The 20,903-nt window shown below is 38.5% G+C and overlaps 2 protein-coding genes across 2 annotated transcripts; both read right to left on the bottom strand.

The window, feature by feature from the left end:
* Positions 1–5,752: 5,752 nt before the first annotated feature.
* On the bottom strand, positions 5,753–11,892 carry LOC143846719 (spindle pole body-associated protein). Its single transcript, XM_077355239.1, has 3 exons — positions 11,574–11,892; positions 9,912–10,053; positions 5,753–6,039 (listed from the first exon to the last, which is right to left on the bottom strand). Exons 1-3 carry the CDS (start codon positions 11,852–11,854, stop codon positions 5,968–5,970), a joined length of 495 nt encoding a protein of 164 aa, XP_077211354.1. The 5' UTR covers positions 11,855–11,892; the 3' UTR covers positions 5,753–5,967.
* A 1,911-nt stretch (positions 11,893–13,803) lies between these two features.
* On the bottom strand, positions 13,804–20,386 carry LOC143845739 (primary amine oxidase 1-like). Its single transcript, XM_077354148.1, has 5 exons — positions 19,563–20,386; positions 18,272–18,656; positions 17,871–17,984; positions 15,435–15,973; positions 13,804–14,559 (listed from the first exon to the last, which is right to left on the bottom strand). Exons 1-5 carry the CDS (start codon positions 20,330–20,332, stop codon positions 14,358–14,360), a joined length of 2,010 nt encoding a protein of 669 aa, XP_077210263.1. The 5' UTR covers positions 20,333–20,386; the 3' UTR covers positions 13,804–14,357.
* Positions 20,387–20,903: the final 517 nt, after the last annotated feature.

Genomic DNA, 20,903 nt, shown 5'->3' with positions numbered 1-20,903 from the left:
GTTGGGCCTTAGTTTGGGCTTCAATTGATACATATAGGAAAAGAAGCAATATAATAGAATAAGCTTCGAGGACATAGATTAATGCCTTCTGGTTAGGCCCATTGATTGGCAAGCCCAAACTACTAATAATAAACCCAGATCCATTTAACAAATCTAGCTTAAACAGAGCTAATATTCGTGCCCCCCTTGTTTTGATATATGCACGCTACTGTTCATTGTAGTTGTTTTGATATATGCCTTCTGGTTGGGCTTTAGCTGTTTATGATTGTAATTTGATATACCAAAATGAGAAATTTGCGATGAATGCAAGTAAATAAAAGAGAGGGTGCAAATATCAATTTTTGAACTTTATCATAAAATAAGGAATAAACGGCCCAGATTGTTGATCAACCTATGATCGTATTGCTGATCCATGCAATGGCCTACCATATCCATATTCTCTCAACCCACGTGGAGATGGTGGGGATATCGCGAGTTACACTAGCATAACTGTAGAAGTAAGGCAAAAGATAAGCATAAAAGAAAAAAACAGAGTATAAACCCACACTCTCTTGTTTGGAATTTGCTAGCGATGGACGCTAGCAATTCCCTTCCAAAAAATAAGAGATGAATAGCTTGAGGCCATGTTTGGATACCCACAAGATTAAGATTTAGATTTGTCATTTCATTTAACGGAAAAGCCAAGAAAAAGAGGGTGGAACAAAATAGAGTAATGTTTAGGAAAAGACAAAATAAAGGGGGTGAAAATGGTAGAAAAGAGGTGGAAATATCACATCCGAAAAAACGGGTATTAAAAGTACGAAAGTTGGTAGAAAGAAGGGGAGTTAGAGAGAAAAAGATAAAAAATGATGATGGAAGAATCGGAAGTATCGGTAGGAGCGAGGGGCGTGCAATGCCCCATCATTATATACCCCCCCATATATTCGATTTTCCACCCCCTAAAACAAATGGGGCGTGCCATGCCAGCCACAATCATCATCACCATCACCATTCCCACTAAAACCCTAACCCTAACCCTAACCCCGTCAACTCTGCCATCACTGAGCTCACCAGAAGAACTCAGTCTGTGTCCATGTGGAACCCACCAATGCTGATGTTACCCTCACATCATCGTGACGTGGATGTACACGTCATCTTCATGCACGCCAAAATGAGAGCCATTAATTAAATAGAAGAGTGGGGGAGTTTTAGGCATGATTGTGGGGTTACCCTTGTCCTAGCCAGTTTTGTTAAAAATATGATGAAGAGCCAGAGGGAAGCGATATTTTTACTTCCCACAGCCCCACTCTAGTGTATTTATGACCACTCTTTTACGGTAGAGGGGGATGCCCGAGTCAAAAACAGGGGGGAGAATATATCATTTACCAGCCAAAGTACTTTTTGCTACTTGCCCCATAGGAACTTATTATCGCACTTATAATTATGTCTGGTTTTTCATAACACTACCTTATCTTAAAAACTATTTTGGTCGTGTCTAGGTTTTTACTGGGGAAGCTCGAGGAGATTCGTAGGGCACGTTTGGCGACCATGATTCTTTTTTTTCTTTTTTTTTTAAATTTATGATAAACTAGTGTGTCAGAGAGGGGTGGGGTGGGTGAAGTGGCTAAAAATCAGGAAACCAGTATCTCCAAGTGGTGAGAAGCATGGTTTTAAATTTCGGTTTCGTTACTGGTTTCATACCCTACCAAAATCGAAATTTCGATCAAAATTTCGGCCGAAATCCGGCAAAACGATAAAAACAGTATTTTATTCGATACCAAATTTCGGTCAAAAATTCTGCAAAATATTAAATTATTTTTAAAAAAACAGGTTTTTGGGTGAAATTTCGGAATTTCGGACAAAATAAAATACCGTTTCGGGTATGTAACGTTTCGGTGTCAGTCTCCACCGAAACTTGAAATTTTAGATTTCGGTTGAAATTTAAAACCAAGGTGAGAAGTGGCTAAAAATTAGGAAACAAAAAACTATAATCAAAATAGGGTCGACTTTTTCTTGATTTTTAGCCACTTCTCACCCTCACCTCAATCATGCCATCAGAGACACTAATTTATCATGAAAAAAAATTCCCGCCTCCTGACATGGCTTGTAAATTCGAGTCTCTACACTATTCAAGATAACATAACTTTTTCACTTGCACTAATTTTACTTAGAGTTCAACTAATGGTTTTGGGTTTGAAAATGATTCTTGTATGAAGAGAGAAGTAATTCTAGCTTTAATGAAGAAGGAAAATGTTTTATGTTACAAAGCTCGGGTCAGGCTGGATTGAGTTTCGGGTTTTTTCTTTAAACTCGACCCGATCCGACCTGAGATCGGGTTGGGTATTTCAACTTGAAAACTGACTCAGCCCAAGGCCCGTGATTTTTTAACCCGGCGTGGGTATTTTCAGGTTGGGTAGATGTGAGTCGAGTAAAACCCGACCCAAGTTGCAACTTTACTCAAAAGTTATACTAGTTTTAGGTCTGATTTGATGTGCTAAATTCAGTCTCAATTCAAAGGTTTTTGGCATTTCATGTTAGTCGGTAAGAAGGAATTATTTGCTAGTAATTTCATGGAAGCAGGTTCTTAATTTACACCTTTGAGAAATTGTCATTTTGACCAGGTAAAAGGCTTTAAAATGTAAGGTGTTTAATAGCTATAAAGAAATTTATATCTATAAGGTATTTAATAGTCATAAATAATACACATTAATAGGGTATATAATAGTTAAAGGAAACTTTGCGTTCATAAGCTTTTAAATAACCTGGGAGGCCACCCAACTTTCCACATAGCAGAGTATGGATAAGGTTTATGTAACCTTTCCCATTTATTTTGTTCTGAAATGATAAGATTAAATTAAGAAGAGAATCAAACCCCGAGACCGAGAAGATCCAGGGGAGGAATACAAGCCAAATAAGAAACAAGAACAACACAAGGGAAAACCAAATCACAGCTAAAGGAAATCAAATATCTCTAATGATGCCCGATTCACCCAGTCTCTTGCTAACCGGTCAGCGTCACTATTAGATGGGCGGCGAACATGCCGGACAATATAATCATCCATCCTGTCACAGATCTCATCGATCAAATCAGCAAATCTCCATGGATACGGTCTACTACCATTCATCTGTCTAATCTAATGGTATTAAGTGAATCTCCCTCCACTACCAATCTATCTACTAGGTTATCGTCGACGAGCCTCATACCTGGAAAAAGCCGCTCTAATCTCTGCCTCACTAGAATTCTAGAATCTGATGGGAACAAAGAATGCCCATCCAGTCTCTCCCTCCTCATCTCTAAGCAAACCTTTCACCCCAATAGGGCCCGGGTATCTCATACTTCAGCCTTCAAAATTGAACCTAAGCCATCCAGGGTCCGGCAGCATCCATCTAGGAATAGGAGGGTCATCCCTTTTTTTCTATTTTTTTAAACCCCGAAATTTATCTAGGAACCTGGGGAGGCACCTTGGATTTTATTGATGAAAGAAAAATACAAGAGGGGGGCAATTCGGCCGTACCTCAAAGCCTAATATAAGCACACCTTACTTACAACTGATATTTGGAATACCCAAAGCATCAAATCTAATAGCACCCCTAGCATTAAGAGGAAGATCCTTCCACCAGCTAAAGATGTATTACCTTTTCTTTTGCAAGCGCAATTAGCTAAGGAGTAAGCAACTTGATTGGCCTCTCAATATGGCATGTTTCAGCAACTTGATTGGCCTCTTTATGAAGCATAGTATGTCTCCTTCCAATCTGAGGTCGAAGGTAGAATAGAAATTTAGAGGGGAGGTCTCACCCAAGAAAAAAAACAATGGATATGATCTTCAAGAATGTGGAAAGAGAGCCTTTAGATCTGTTCAAGAATAGCCTCTTACAACTCTCCATATCTCTACATTTGAGTCCTAAATAAGGCAATCATGTAAAAGCATTTGGAATGCGATTCAATTTCTCCTCTCCCTCCTAAAAGAGATAATGTTTTAACTCTTAAACACAGGGAGATCACACTAAATCCGTAGCATTTATTTCACTCTTTCAGTGGGTCATGAGCTAGTGAAGAAGATTTGAAGACCAAACCTCCGCAACACCAACCTTCTACCTTCAAATTTAATAATCAGTTTTTCTAAGTTCTACATTAGCTAGTTCTTAAAATTTGTTTTTAGTTCATTTTAATGGACAAAATCCATCTAGTTATAGAGTTATCATTGATTTATAAGCTTAAATTTTTACATTTCCTCTTCTTATTAGCTTTAGATCTTCCAACCAAAGGAATTCATATCTAAACCATGAATATTTTTCTTCACTTTAAGGTTCCTTAAATCAATCAAATAACCTTAGTATTCCATATTTTACTAGCCATAATTTGTTTTTTTACTAATTCTCATTAGATCTTATAATTTTAATTTTCTCATATTTTTCATCAAATTGGATCTTATTCTCTGCTTAAATTGAATTTTTCTGATTAAATACTAAGACATGAATCAGCAAGTATTTTTCGCATCATGAGGATTTGAAATCTCAGAAAACTGGAGACTAGATTAGTGAAAATGGACTAGATCTGAAATTTTGGGATTTACAATAGTAATCACTTGAGTAACTGTGAACAGAAACATCTATCCAATCGCATTGATAAACATGATGTCAAAAGATAAATAGTGTGTGTTTGTATGATATTTCTCTAAAAGTACCTCGAGCCCCATGTGGGCTAATATATATATATATATATATATATATATATATGAGAAAACGGTTCCTAGTTTCCTACACACTTGTGTAGATAAGTTATCTACACACTACCTTAAAATAGTGGGGCCCACATTGTTTGGGTGATCCAAACCATTCATTTGAGAGGCCCTCACATAGATAGGGTGTCCACAAAAAATTAGATCCATAGGATCATCCTAACCATTCGAACTGTGGAGGCAAAAAATTGACTAATTTGTGAAGGTTTATACACGTCCATTTTACCTCCACAAATCGTAGGGTTGGGATGATCCTATGGATCTGATTTTTTGTGGACACCCTATCTATGTGAGGGCCTCTCAAATGAATGGTTTGGATCACCCAAACAATGTGAGCCCCCACTGTATTTTAAGCTAGTGTGTAGATAACTTATCTACACAAGTGTGTAGGAACTATTTTCTCATATATAATTGCACATACATAGTCAGATTTTTTTGTGCTAGGCCTATCCTTCACGACTGCTCTCGTCAAACTCTAAGAAATTAGAGTTTTTGCTAGCATTTTAGGCTGTTGCATTCTTACCCAACTTTCAATCCTAGGGATATCATGGGGTGCAACTCGGGTCAATTTTTGGGAATTCGGGTTGAGCTTTTACCTTAAAATCAGGTCAGGTTCGGGTTGATTCCAATTCAATTTTTAGCAAAAGCTCAACCCGTCCCGACCCAAGTTGCACCTAATCCAACACAAATTTGGGCTACTAGGAACACAATAACATTTCAATACCAGCTGGTCACCTCTTGTCTTACATATCTACCACAACCCATTTTCTCCTTTATCTCTCTTGTTATGGATTATCAGTCTCCTTTCTCTTTCTGCCTTTTCCCAATTTGGCCACCCAAATCACTGCGCCAAAGCTGATGCAAATGTTCCTTTGCTGTTTCGAATCATAAACCTGTTCCTTTGCTGTTTTGGATTTTGAGAACCAATCGCAAGTCCAAAACAAACAGGGCCTTACAAATCTTGGGCACTGGGGTAATCTAATTATAGGAACTGCTAACAGTAGTGTAACAGTAATCTACCTGAGTCCTTTAAATGACATAAGGATACTTTAATTAGGAAATGAAATGAAAGTAATCAAATATTGACTGCCAGATTCCACGAAAAGAAAAACAATTCCTTCTCTTTTTTTTTGTCGATTTCATTTTCTCATCCCAAGCAATCTAACTGGATGAATGACATTGTGCGTGCTGTAAATTACAGAAGAAAAATAACTGCTTATTCGAAAGCTCACTTATATCATTGGCTCTTTCACTGTCCGAACGTGTCTTCAACGCCACTGGTCACTTTGTTTCGTCTCTCTGTGATCATATCCAAATATGCCTGAAAGATGAAAAATTCTATTAGCTACTACATAACATTGTGATAAACTACGAATGGCCCTTATAATTCCAGTGGTGAGCTATCCAATGAGCACATAAATTAAAATACAAATATGCAGGTTATGAGGCTCCATAAATATACTAAAGTAAAAGCAGATGTCACTCCCCATTTCTTGCTTGAAATGTGGTGAGACTAATTGAGCAGGCAGTCGAATCTTAAGTTAGAAACTTTTCACTGGGAGACACCAAATTTTTGTTTTAATCAACTGTGTGATTACTGTAAATAGATAATAGTGAAAGGTTATTTGATAGGCAATAGCCCGATGCATTCAGATATACAAGTGTAGTCTTCCAAGATCTTCATAAACTTAGCAACATATACTAGAGCATCTCACTTCCCTTCATGGTTTACCATTTTGACTTAAACATAAGAATTGCATACGCCTCGGCTTTGTTTTGGTTTTATTGGCCAAAACATAAACGGTTTCGACCAAAACTTTCACACCAGACTTTTTAATGCAAATCAGTTCTTAAACTGGGAAATGGGGGACTAAGTTAAAGGTTCAATAACTATAAAATTCATTTTTCCTACAAGTAAAACCCATCTTCAATTTGAAGGTTGAATATGAGAACTTCTTCTCAAACTATAACACTTAAATTGGAGACGAAATAATATTAAATTAAGGAGGAAAAAGAAACTTCATGAATCGCATGAACTGCCTACATCTATAACTGCACTTGTCTTAAATGATAATTCTCAGCAACTAAAAACTCCTGCTGTAACCCCATTCTTAATAATATCAGACCCTGATAACAATCTTAACAATTTCAGACCCTGGTACCACTACTACTTTCAATGTGAATTATTATTTAAAAAATTCTAAGACACGATAGGTTGTGCAAGTTTTTTGAGAACCATTTGAATCAAGTACAAGTAACCAATATCATGGCTCTAGTTTGTAACCCAGAAACTGTACTTATTCATGAAAGAAAACTATTTATTTTTGAATGTTTTATTCATGAAAGGAAACTAAAACCTCTAGAACTCCAAATCTTACAATCCAGTGAGCTTCTTTCCCATCTTTTCTCCCCATTTTCCCCCGTGCTTCTTACCCCTCTTTTCTCTTCATCTATAAATAGGTTCTGATGATTCTAGATGCTGATATTGACTGTATTTGTTCAGCAGTGGTTTTCACTTGAAAAGCTCAAAAAAAAAAAAAAAAATCTTGTCAATCAAAATAACTATAGCCAAATGCAGTCAGAATTACAAAGACACAAGAAAAGACACAAGAAAGGGCCTATAAAAGATTATTACAAGAAGACATGTACTGGCAGGTGATCACAATGTAGCAGGAAAACTTAGATAAACAGTTGACGAAGGTATTTCCTTTACAACATATTTTTTATAAAGATCCAAATTCAAAAAGCATAAACAGAAAATATAGAGGGGCAAATCAAGCCCAATTACAAATGGGGCAGAGATTGCCCCTCAAATACTCCTGGTTTGGCCAATGAATCAGCGATCTCATTGACCTCTCTAAAAGCATACATATGTGTAAAATTCTTCGATCTTGCAATGTTAAATATTTCATTAATGAGCAGACATAAGAGCCATGGCCCCTACCATTGTCAGCCCCCCACGTAACTCTGTTATGAGAGTTCCTTCGACAATGAGATACCCATCAATTCTGGAGCTTCCATAGCTCTGTCAAGAACGCCATCGCTCCCACTTCATTAGTCAACAACACCGATATGACCCCGAAATTTCCACAAGGAAGAGCCATTACTACAGCACAAAGGAACTTCCCTTAACCAAAGATCTGTGCAAAAAATCATATTCCCTCCCACTTTCCAAATCAAAACTTACCAACGGACAGAAACTCGTTCCTAACTTGAAACACTAACTGCCATGCTCCTGGCAAATTATTTTACCTAACTCGTGACACTCCCACTTTCTCCAACCCTCCCTTCAATAACTTTCCTCCACGGGCCCTCCTCTTCAAGTCTCTAGCACCACTTCCACAAATCCAAAATTCTTTTTAAGGAATTTCAAATTCCCAACCCTCCTTTCTTTTCAGGATCTTCTTCCAATTCACTGAGAGTTTGACCTTTATCCCTTCTTTTTTCCTTTCCCAAAGGAAGTCTCTCTGGAGCTTTTCAATCTTATGAGTCACTCCCTTGACATCTTAAAGAGCGATAAAGAAAATAACAAGTAACACAAAGAAGCCCTAATCAAAGTAACTCACACTCCCACATATAAGTAGTTCTTCTTCGACCACTATCTTACCTTTGTTTCCGAGTGTCAAAGACACTCATTGGCTATCAAAACCCCATCAAGAATTTGTCAATCTTCCACAAAAGCACCTTGGGGCTCATATGACTTTCTTTAGCATCAAAGTAAGAGTCTTCAAAATGATTTTATAGAAGCTTCCAACCAAGCTAATCGGTCCAAAATCCTTCATCTCTTCCAATTCCGCGTTTTGGAGATTAAAGAAACAAAGGTTCCCTTGGCTTGCCCGTTAATACAACCTCCAGAGAAAAATTCTCTCATAACCTCCGTAAGTTCACACTTAATCCACTCCCAACCCATTTGGAGCAGGATCTTTATCCTTATCCATAGCAAAAACCACCTTTTTCACCTCAACTTCCTTGAAAGCCCATGCAAGCTACTCTGTTGATCTATCCTCAAGACTTTTGAAGCTACCCACAATCTCCTGATCCCCGATCAATCTCTCGTTAACTTTGATAACCCTCATGCTATTGAGTCATCTTTTAGAGTTCATCTTTTGGAAGAAAAGGTCATATTTTTTTAGAAAATGTAACTTTATTAATTTCCAAACATTCAGTTCGGTACAGGACACAAGATGTCGGCCGACCCGGTTACAATCAGTGTACAGCCTAATGTTGGGCCTACAAAAACAATATCCACAGCTAAGCAATGCTTCCCAACCTCACCCCCACCTCCGACGTGTCCATCCCTGCTTTGGCAAATTTATCCGCTCACCTTATTTCATCCACACCCCCACCTCCGACTTGTCCATCCCTGCTTTGGCAAGTTTATCCGCTCACCTTATTTCAACCACACCCCCACCTCCGACTTGTCCATCCCTGCCTTGGCAAGTTTATCCACTCACCTTATTTCAACCGTTGGGCTTTAAACCTTTGTCCACACCTGATTTCTTCCAATATCAAGATTGCTTCGTACTCTTCTTCAAGGGTGTTCTCCTAACAGTTTATTTCTCAGAGATAGCCCAATCCTCTTCACTCATCTGAATGGCCCTTAGCTCAGTCACCAACCTCTACTTATTGTTCCTCTCCGCTTTCGCATCCTTAGCCTTCCACTCTTAAATACATTCTTTACTAAAATTTATGCATGAACATGTGATCTTTCCAACTATTCCCTTCACCTCTTTCTGATCTTCTTCTAAAATCCCAGCATCTTGAACCACATGTACTTAAACTGAAATGGTATAGGGCCATCATATCATACCTCAGATCCAAGGAAGATCGGAGCATGCTCTGAGTTGATCTGGGAATGGAAAGCATTTCCTGAAGTTACAAATGATGGTAAGCATGCGATGGAAGTCACATGAATGTTGATTTTGATAAATCTGACATCAGCAAGAAAAAATTCTTGATTGACAATTGAGGAATATGTTAGACAAGTTGACTCTATGACGGACAGTCAGTTACCAACTGGTGGAAAATCGTCGATCACATAAGAGAGGGTGCCCTGCCCCTTGAAGGTGTGTCCGGAATTACTTGCAGAAATGTTCTTAGTCACTAAATTGAGCAGCATGAATGACTTAAAAGGTTGTCAAGTAGATGATTACATGTGGTAAAAGAGAAGATATAAAAGTGGGTGATCGTCACCTTTGGATAGGCGTACAGAAAGATATACCACCATGTGCAAATTAGAGTAAGGACAACCGTGGTGATTACTACTGAGTGCAGGAATACCCAGCTACAAGCAATTACCATTACTCCAGTAAGTGATATTGTCCATGGTTGACACCTAGCACGAAAATGGAACTCCATAGGTTATACGGGAATAGATAATTACAAATATAGATATGAATTTGAGGAACCAGCTAGATGTTAAAAGGCTGACTGAACTTCAGCTAAAGTCAGTTTATTATGTAAACGAAGTTGAATGTTTCATAAGCATAAAAATGCAGAAGGATATTATTTAAAATAAAATACAAAAATCATATGGAGAAAGCAATTGTTTAACTGCTGTATAACAGCGATGCTATAATGTGATTCACTGAATTGTAATTTCACGTTGCACATCAGGACCATTATGGTAACAAAAATTATTAAAAGTAGGTGATTATTATAGTATGTAACTAGGTGTTTGATGTTGTTAAACTATCAGGCGACGTTTGGATACCAACAGGATTTAGATTTGGATTTAGTTGATATTTTCAACTGGATCAGATCCTTAGATTTTCAAATCAGCTACAACAGCGCAAAAAATTCCGATTTTCAAATCTGTTCTGTAAGACATTATTTGAAAATCAATATTTGTGGCATTTTCCTTCACCATCGCTGCTCCTTGATGTTGCTCCGGCAGCAACGAGACATCCCTGCCTCCCTCCCTCTCTCTCTTTCTCTCACTCTTAAAACATGATCATGAAGATGATTGATATGTTTTGTATCTAAAACTCAAATCCAAATCAAAATACAAATGAATGAGGTATCCAAACGGGCCCTTATGGATTACTGTCTTACTTATGTGATGATTTCTAAGTGTGCATTAGCACCTATTCTACAATTTCCTAAAGTTTCATCTTAAAAATCTATCATTTGCACATGTTTCCGTAAGTTTCTGTGATTTTAAAGAATTTCCAACCGAAATTAAAATCTTTTCGTTTAAGCAAAATTGAAACCAAAACCGAAATATCTAAAACTCAATATTTAGGATATTCCAAATTAGTCAAGGTTACACGAGATGTAACTCGTTACTTTGCTCCAAAGAACTAGCTCTTTGCCAGTTTGTCCCCAAGAGTGCACAATCCTGTTCTGTAAATTTTCGCACTCTTAAGAGTTTGATGAAATTCCCAAAGCAAATATTTCAGTCCAAATCCATGGTCACTTGGTACTATTCTACGGTTGCATTTAGGGACAAGCTGTTAAGTAAATCCCAACATGGAATCAGCTTATAAATAATTACTTAACAATGAAATTAATGGAGAAATTTGCATTAATTACTTAACAAAGCACTTATTTTCCCTAATCTACAGTTATGCATTGAAACATGGAACAAATATGCAACATATCTTAAAAAACCCAGCACCAAAATTCAATCCGGAAATGTAAATAAAGAAACTCTTCACTCCAAACTAAAAACCCAAAACTTCAAACCCAATAAGCAAAATCCAAAACGAATTAAGGAAACCCACAAAGTACTGGTATACAAAGACCCACCAAAGAAAACAAAGAAAACCCAGATAAAAACACTAGAAATAGGTGAACTTGGCACAAATGGTCACGAATTAAAACCAACCAACTAAGTAATAAAGAAAATCTCACCATGAGGGTTTGGTATCCCAAACGGAATCGTATTCTAGAGAAAGGTAGTTGAGATAACCATCCATGTCATCAACAACTCCATCTTCATCTAAGAAGAGAGGGTCATTGGAGTCCTTTTGAATGCTTCGAAGAACTAAGGAATTGTGGGGAAAATAAGTGGAATTGAGGTTTATTGAGGTGAATTTCGATGAGAAAATTGTAGTTGAAAAATGGGTTTTGGGTGGAGATTGATTGTGTCTTATTAGGGGAGAAATTGAGAGAGTAATGGATAGAGCTCCCATTTCAGCCGTTGGGTCTGTCTCTTTTTCCGCAAAAACTAAAACGAACTTATAGCTTGGGATTTTTTGCAAAAGAAGCCACCTACTTTGCTTTATTTCCAAAAAGAGTCATCTAGTTTTTGGCAATTTTGCAATCAGGTCATGCTATAATCTAGTGACCAAAATACCCATGGTAGAGATTTTTTTTTATGTGTAGAAGGACCAAAATGTCCACCATATATGTGAAAAGGATGAAAATGACTTTGAAAATATCAAAATACCCTGATCCTATCAATGTATGAGATGTAAAATAGTAGGCCCCACCCTATGCATAGGCTCGAGTGGATATCTTGGGACCTATCCCATCAAATAATGAGGTAAAAATATGGGCCCCACCTGATGCATGGGTTTGAGTTGAGTTGGCGGGACTTACCCTATCAAAATATTAAAGGGCCCCACTCCGTCAAAACATGAGGCATAAAATGGTGGGCCCAACCTTATGCATGGTTTGAGTTAGACCTGGCAAACGGGTGGGCCAGGTCAGGTTTGACCTGACCCGTACGTGTCTAGGTCAAAATGACCCGGAAAAATTTACGGGTCACGAATCTTGGACCCGCACCCGGCCGTACGGGCCGGGTCAACTCACGGGTCACCTGTGTTTTTAGTAAATTTTTGTTTTTGTTTTTATGGGTATTTGCTAGCCACCTTCTGCAAAGGCTACTTCTCGTCCACCTTCTACAAAGTAGTTTTTATAGGTATGTGTTGAGAGATTTGTCTTATTAGACGTGAAAACTGCACGGAAATACTATTTCTGGAAGGGTGGCTAACAATAATAAGTACTGAAAGAAGCTAGCAATAATAAGGAAAATTACGAAAAAAACTACAAACAATAGGTATTAAAATATGACAATTACGGAAAAACTACTTTGTTTCACTTCTACGGGCACCCGCGAGTCCACCTGGACCCGCCCAGTTTTGACGGTCTAGGTTGACCCACATGTCAACTTAGAAACGGGTCACAAAATGTTGACCCGGACCCGGAAATTATGGACGGGCAGGGTCGACCCGCGGGTCCGAGTCAATTCTTGCCGGGTCTAGTTTGAGTTGAGTTGAGTTGGTGGGACCTGCCCTATCCAGACACATTGTTGAGTGTGGGTATTTCAAAAATATAAATACCGTGGGTATGTTGGTCACAAAAAGAATGGCATGACCGGATTTTCAAAATTCAGTCAAATGCGATGTCTTTATTTGCAAATTGTGAAAGTAGACCTTTTTTGTGCAAATAAAACATTGTAGAAGACATCTTTTTGCAAAAAGCCCTTATACAGTCTCTATAGCCTCCACTGTATTAAGAAATGGTAACACCAAACCAATAAGTGCGAGTTCATTGGTCCAGAACCGACCATGGAAGTAGTGGTCTTCCTTCTCCCATGGGTGGAAGAGATTTGATCCATATCATTCTATGGGTATGGGTCCGGTATTATGGCAACGAATCTAATTTACTGATTATATCCTGTATTTCCAGAGTAAATAAATTGTATCCCATAAATCATCTCCATGAGATGATCCTAGCCCTCCGATCGGTAGAGATTTCTATAATGTGCATTGCCTTTTTAGATCGGAGGGTTAGGATCATCCTATGGAGATGATTTACTGGGATATGGCCTCTTTATGTTTTGCCCCATCAAATGTATGGTTTGGATCATCCTAAGCAGTGGACTCCACTGTACTTTCTGAAAAATATTGGACTTCTCGCACACTCATCATATAAAATATCGTATATCCATGCCAAATGTATAGTTTAAATGCAAGGAATGCAGGCAAAAATCAGCCGCAAGGGCGCCCCCATTGGTTTCACATCATCAACATGCATTTATAATTCCTTTACTCATAAGTTTACGAGTTCTATCATAAATTCTGTCATTCTCTGATTTTGGAGAAAATTTGAAAATTGATCTGATCACACACAAAGAAATAAGAAAATGACAAATACATAAGCACATAGTGTTTTGCATAGTTCAATGTAAAAACCAACGTCCACAGGCCGAATTCACCATCTTTCGATGGAAGAGAAAACAAATATAACAACTACAAGAGATTAACCCAATCCCTTAAAGCATAATCCTTACCCACCCTCAGCCCACAAGACCGTACACCCTCTCTTTCCCCCAATGGAAGGATCCCTGTGGATGTCGCGGAAATGGAACCCAAGAGGATCTCACATCTAAGAGAAAACTCATGTTTCTTTTTTCCTTCCTCCCTCACTACTATAGGAAGCATTTAAAATTTAGTTTTTTCCACTCCTCACCTATTGTAATTAGGAAATGTTTAGGATAGACCATTTCCTATGTCTTTCTTACCTAACTAGGAGATGGGCCCATAAAGACAGTGGGAAAAAGACACGAAAGCCAACGGTGTACACCCACTAAAAGGCTGGTTTATCATCAAATTGTTCAATAGAGATCCATATATGTATTCTACTCAATGTGTTGCTGTGAGCTCTTGATCGGAGTCACCATTTGCCCGATCAGGTGCGGGTGCAGTTGGGGAAGTGAACGGACTTTGGGGGCTTTGTTTTAAGAATCGGATTTCTCTCAAAGAAATTGGAAGGCCGGAGCTCAAATGCACCGCTTAGTGTTGGCATGACCGGAAAATCTTCTTGGTAAGGTACGTGATGGAAACCCATTGTATACCATAAGACGATGTCTGTGTTCTCGATAGCCCTGTTCCTGCAAAATTGACCCAACACAACAAAAGCTTTGATTCAATCCCATGGAAAATTTTATTCTGCTTCTAACGAAATAACTAGAATCATGGTATTCAATCAACATATAATTAGAATAAGTCATGATCACACATATAATTAACCTAATCAAATCAATATTATAGATCTATTATTCTACTTGAATGAATCTAACCATGCAAATAAACCAGAATACAAAGAAGGATTGAGAACCTATCACAACCGGCCACGGTGATGATCGATCGTGCTAGATTTTCTACTGCCTCTTAGGTTGACCAATCTCTAATGGGGATAATCTCAGTCCCTGATCCTCCTTCGAGCATGTTTTGGGGTTCGTCAACAAAAGCTAAACCGTTGTTTTTTGTACTTATTTATCTTATGCATGAAATTATGTTCCACATGGGACTAAGGCCATGTGGGTTGCCTATTGATGTTCAATGAGATCAACAGTGTGCATTCATGCCCCTATTTCGGACCTTGGAATTGATTGTCAGTTATAGGGAACAATTATGTGAAATCAAGACCGTTGATCTTGTAAAGCATCGTGCGGTGACCCACATGGTGTTTGTCCCGTTTACAATTAAGATTAAATTAGAGAAGTGATACATTCGCCCCCTTTTTACTTGTGACATCCTCTCTAGTGTATTTATGACTATTCTTTTAGAATAGAGGTGGCTCTCCCAAGTAAAAGGAGTGCGGGTGGGGGGAGTAGGGGGCACTAACAAAACTAAAATAATCTTACCTATTACTAGGTGCCCCCCACGCTACTCGTAAGCTTATACACATTAATCCGGTGCATTAGCTACTCACCATATCAGTTCTTTGCAATATTCAAATATTAGCTTAAGTAACTAAACTCACCTTCGGTTCCAAATGGCTAAGTTGTCATCCCCTCGGCTCTGATCGGTGTAAGTCCCTCCGGCCCACTTCTCCGACCGGTTATAGGGGGTCACCAACACTTGGTACTTAGTATAAGCCGCTCGAATCTGCGGGTAGTCATCGTCCGAAAGGAGGGACCTAGCAAAGGACCCAGCAAGTAGTCGGTAACCCACGGTGTTCCCCACATGGGTCTTCTTATTAGGGTTAACCACTAACAGGTCGGCTGGGTCCAAGCCAAGTTGAACCCTTGCTTCGGCTTCGGTCTTGGCAGTGTCCTTAACTACCCTCCAATAACTCTTCCTAGGGGAGCTCCCGTCCGTTACTCTTTCTGTTTGCAACTTGGCCTTGACAAAGGAGTTGTGGTCACCGTCAACGTCGAGATCAAGATAGTAGGTAAGGAAGTGGTCATGGTGGACGCCGACAGTGTTCTCGGCCAGTAACGTGCCATAGACGTTTTCGGTTATCTGGTCTGTGTGAGTGAAGGGCACGCCTTTCACTTCTAGGATGCCTGTTAGCCCCACCTAAGAAAGTGTAGTATATGAAATGACATTTTTAGAACTTTTGAGGGAGTTTTTGTCATCAAAAATGGAAGTGCAAAAAAAAATGGGAAAAATAACAAAATATAAATGATATAAGAGGGGCTAGAGAAACAATACGTAGCGACACAATACCTAATAAGGCCTTGTTTGGATTGCAGAATTTTTTCTTCTTCTTTTGGTGTAGAAATCTTTCTTTTTTTTAAAGGAAATTTTTTCTGGTTCCAACTATTTATCTGAAAATTATATAAAAGTTATATCAATATAAATTAAGGGAAATGATATCAGCGCTGCAGATAGATGCGTTGAAGCATCTTGTCATTTACTATTTAAAGAGCTGTCAAAAGGATATTCCAGTTCTCAAAAAGCTCTTACAACTCAACGCAACGAAGCCTTTGTCCCAAACTAGTTGGGGTCAGCTGATTAATCCTTTAGGAAATTTTCATGAAGAGCTTAAAAAGAAAATTAAAAAGAAAAGACAAGCTAGCACCGCCCATCTATTAAAACATTGCAGTGCTGATATCATTTCCTAAATTAAAGGTCCTTATAGATTAAACTTGAATTGCAGTAGTTCAATTTACGTTTTTTTTCCCTGTGCAACCAAATAATGGAAAAGCAAGAAATTCTGGAAAAGATTTTCTGTTTCAAACTTTTACAGAAATTTCCCGCAATCCAAACGGAGCCTTCATGGGAGTTTGGTACCATCAAGTAAAATTAGAAGCAATGATAATGTGAGATCTCATTGTTACAAAATTCTCCAAATGCTTAGAAAAATTTCTTGAAATATGATGAATTTGTTATGCCCCATTTTGACTTAAAATCTTGAATGATTCAAAGGTCTGCAGTTTTCGAATTAAATACAAATTTTCTAAGAGAAACGCGTTCCTGTGCTGCAGTGCAGTTACGCTCCCTGAGCTTTAGTGGTTTATAAAGCCTCCCATTCGTCACTTCTTGTGGACCCGCTATACGTTTCAAAGGGGGACCCGCTATATGAACCAATAGGAAATCTTATAAGCCACTAAAGCGCAGGGAGCGTAACTGCGTTGCAGCGCAGGAGCGCTTTTCTCATTTTCTAAATTATATATGAATTTAATGGTATAATTCCAGTGAAAACTGAACTTACATCCTAATCTAGCATATACATGCATTGGATCATCCTCTAACGTTCTTTGTTGTCTCTTATTTAGAAAAATATGTACATATAATTCATACTGTAATTAGAAAAGCCAGTGCATTTTCCATTGTTCCCCGAATTCTTCAATATATAGATTTCCGAAAAGTTTCACACATGACACATTAACTTACCGAACTACAATAGGCAAAAATCCTCTAAACAAATGTTTAGGTCCCTTTTTTATTAGGATGATTTTACGCCTATAGTATCTCCATCGTGGGGCCCAATTGGATGAGCACACTGATCATATTGATCTCAAGTGAGTGGGCCCACTCTTGCATCTCATAGAAACTATCATATACGAGCTGTTCATAATGGAGATAGAAATCCTTGGATATCCTGTTCCTGGATTGCTTATCCTAGTTTGATTAGTTTATCTTGAAATTATTTAGTCTGCTTTTCACTAATCTTAATTTTTTCCGGCATTAATTGATCCAAGAACAAAGGTCGACGTGAACGGAGGATAGCGAGTCTATCCAAGGAAAAAATAAAACCCAGGTCGCTATCCCCATTGTGAACATGTCCCATTAGTCATTTCCTAGTGTCATAAACTTCTAAATAGAATAGTCAATATAAGCTACTCGATTGTCCTTAAGCACACGCGTGTGTGACCATACTTCCCCAAATCAGAATCTATCTTTTGAAAAAAATGAGGAGATTTTAGTCAACTTTAGTGGTATTTTGAGAATTTGATAGAAAGAATCGTACCCCAACTTTGATAGAGCCACTCTGTTTGAACTCCCAGTCGACAACATAGTCATAGTTCCCCACCGTTGAAACCATCCTCACCACCAGACTCACCTCCGGTCGGACCTCCCTTATCTGCAAAACCACTCAATTCTCATTAGAAAACACTAAAATTGAAGATCCTGTAAGCGCATGCCATGAGATTGATAAATATACTAAGTTGAAAATCAGTTTTCTGTACAAAATAATAAATATAATATAATTTGAAAACTATGCATGTGGATGTGTGTAATAAGTGTTTGGGGATTTTCACGTGATGATCGTCACCATCACGGATCTCCGATCGAGGGCTGATGTCCACACAATCCAACAAAAACCACCTCGGAAAACAACTTACACCTACCGGCCGGAAAACCACTTACCACTTTATTGGGAATCCCCAATTCAGTATGCCGCCACGCAACTTCGCCCGCCGAACGCTCGAACACACAAAAAACATTGGACGTCTTCACGGGCTCTCCATCCTGGCCCGCATAGTATCCGTCCATGAATACGGCATTGGCCGGGCAGTCCGTAAATGGTTCAAGTGAGACCGCAGATAGGCCGAATCCATACTCTCCGGCATCGAAGAATGTCTTGTAGTACCATTCCTCTGTCGGATCCATATAGGGCACGAAAAGCTCTGAAACATGTCCTCTATATAATACTCGCCGATGTTGGCCCTTGTCGGAGTCATAAATCGATGCTAGAGATATGACTGGACCCGCCCGGACATCGAAAGCTAGATGGAAGTCCCAATTAGCCCACCTAATCAATAAAACAAGGGTTGCATTTTTAATTTAATTTAAAATTAAGTTGATTTAATTGTTTATTTGCATGATTTAATATCTATTGAAAAATTTACTTGATAAGGTTTTAAATAACCTATTTTTTGTTATATAAAAGGGATTTGCTAGGGACTTTCGCAGAATTTCTGCGGCTGGCTGTTGTGAGAGAGAGCAGCCAACTCAGATGAATCAAATGAATGAATAAGCCATCTCAGATGAATCAAATGAATAAGACAAAATTCTCACTTTTGATTTTTATTGGTATTAAATATTCCGGGCGGCTTACGGCAACCCAGTTTTTTGTGGTAAATGTGGAATCTAGACTATACACCAAATAATGCGTATAGTTTATTTCTCTTGTATATAGACTACAACTCGGCGTGTGGTTGACCATTCACTTTGAGCTTTCCAAAGGATCTCGAGATAATACACTACCTTGAGATAGTAGACTAGAGCAATCCAGTCCAGCACGGGAATATAAATCCTTGGACAAGCATTTCTTAGGATTGATTATACTACATGAATAAGTTGTTCTTGAAATTTTCTTGTCTGCAATAAAAGAGGATAGCAAATCTATCTAAGAATAAAGTAAACCCTTTGTGGGTGTTCAACATGGAGACAGAAATCCTTGGATAAACTGTTCTTGAGATTGGCTATAAGTTTATCCTTGGATAGAAAGCCTAGTCCAAGGATAAAATGAACCCGAGTGCTATCCAAGGATAAAATAAATACCCCGTTCTTTTAATTTTGAACTTCCTTCAGTAGCTCTATGCAAGTAACTCCAGGTTATGAATTGTAACAACCAAGTAACCAACAAGAGCAATTTAAAATAAAAAGAGGGGTGCATCTTTCAAAACAAGTGGGTATGTATCATTTTTTAGCTCACCTGATCATATGGCCGTTGATTTTGAAGCTCCGGCCATTGGGTTGGACAACAGTTACCGGCTTCGTTTTCGGACCGAACGGAGGCTTCTGCTTGGATGCTCGGTAGTCGGTACCCGCTGGATTCGGCACCGGAGGCCTCAACCTATCGGAATACTCCACTATCTTCATCTCATCATAATCCACCACTAGTGTTATTCCTTCTAATGGCAGTACATATATGTTATCAGTCCCACCTCTATAGAAACACAAAACTTTGGTCACTCTCCTCTGCTTCCCCTCATATCCAAACCACCCTACAGAATAAGATTCACAAACAACTTCATCTATATCTACCCCCCTCTTCTTAACTGACTCTACAAATGGCGTGTACTTAAACGGTAGCGCATTTGCCGCGATTTGTTCTTCGAATGTTTGTAATGGGTAGCCAAAACCAGTATAGATGTGATCGGAAATGATCGAACCGTCGGATAAGTCTACCACGATCTCATGTGTTTGTCTTGAAGCTCGTGCAATTACGAAGGCTCGTCGGGGAGGTGGGTTTGTGTTGTTGTGATTAGCTAGCCATGAGAGAAGGGTTGGTTTGTCTGGATCATCTAAGCCTACGTATTGGAAGGTTAGATTTTTCGCTGAGCCAAGGGTCGAACCTTTGATGATGGTTCGGACCTTGTTGAATTCGGAAGGTGTAAGAGGATCTAAAGGATGGTGTTGGGTTAAGGTGATTGGGAGAGAGAGGAGAAGGATGATAAGTGTGTGGAACAAGATTGAAGCCATGGCTCTCTGAAATAAAACCAAGCTATTGCCTTTGGGAGAAGTCAAGATGGAACTCTTATAATAGATAGTCTACTTTAGACTAGTCAAAAGCAAGCGTTATACACGGGAATGGAAAATGGTGTAAATGGTTGAAAATGGTGTAAATGGTAAGGGCATTTCGGTAATAAATGGAGAAAAAAAAAAGAAAAAAGGATAGCATAGTTAAATTCTAATGGCGGAGAGGGCAATTTTTAAATAAATTATAGAGATGCTACTTTAGTGAGATTTGAGTTGACTGGGAGATGGTTTTTGTCTCTATTATTCTTGGGATTGGCTATCTTATAAGTTATTTTTTTAGGATTGGCTATCTTGCTTACCTAAGTTTATTTTGAAATTATCTTATCTGCCCATTCACCCATTTTATTATGGCAATATTTTATCCAACACCAAACTTAGACCAAAACAGGGGATATCAAGTTTACCAAGGATAAAATAAAACCCTTTTGGGGATATCGTCAGATCATGGTATTAAGTTGATACATACCTGTTATTGCAAACCAACTCCCATAGAATCCTTCCAGTCTAAGATGAT

The sequence above is a fragment of the Tasmannia lanceolata genome, unplaced genomic scaffold (assembly GCF_043159265.1).
Source record: "Tasmannia lanceolata isolate RefF3 unplaced genomic scaffold, GAP_Taslan_0.1 ptg000015l, whole genome shotgun sequence".
NCBI lineage: Eukaryota > Viridiplantae > Streptophyta > Magnoliopsida > Canellales > Winteraceae > Tasmannia > Tasmannia lanceolata.
Note: the sequence above shows the minus strand (reverse complement) of the source record. Positions and strands in the feature narration are given on the sequence as shown.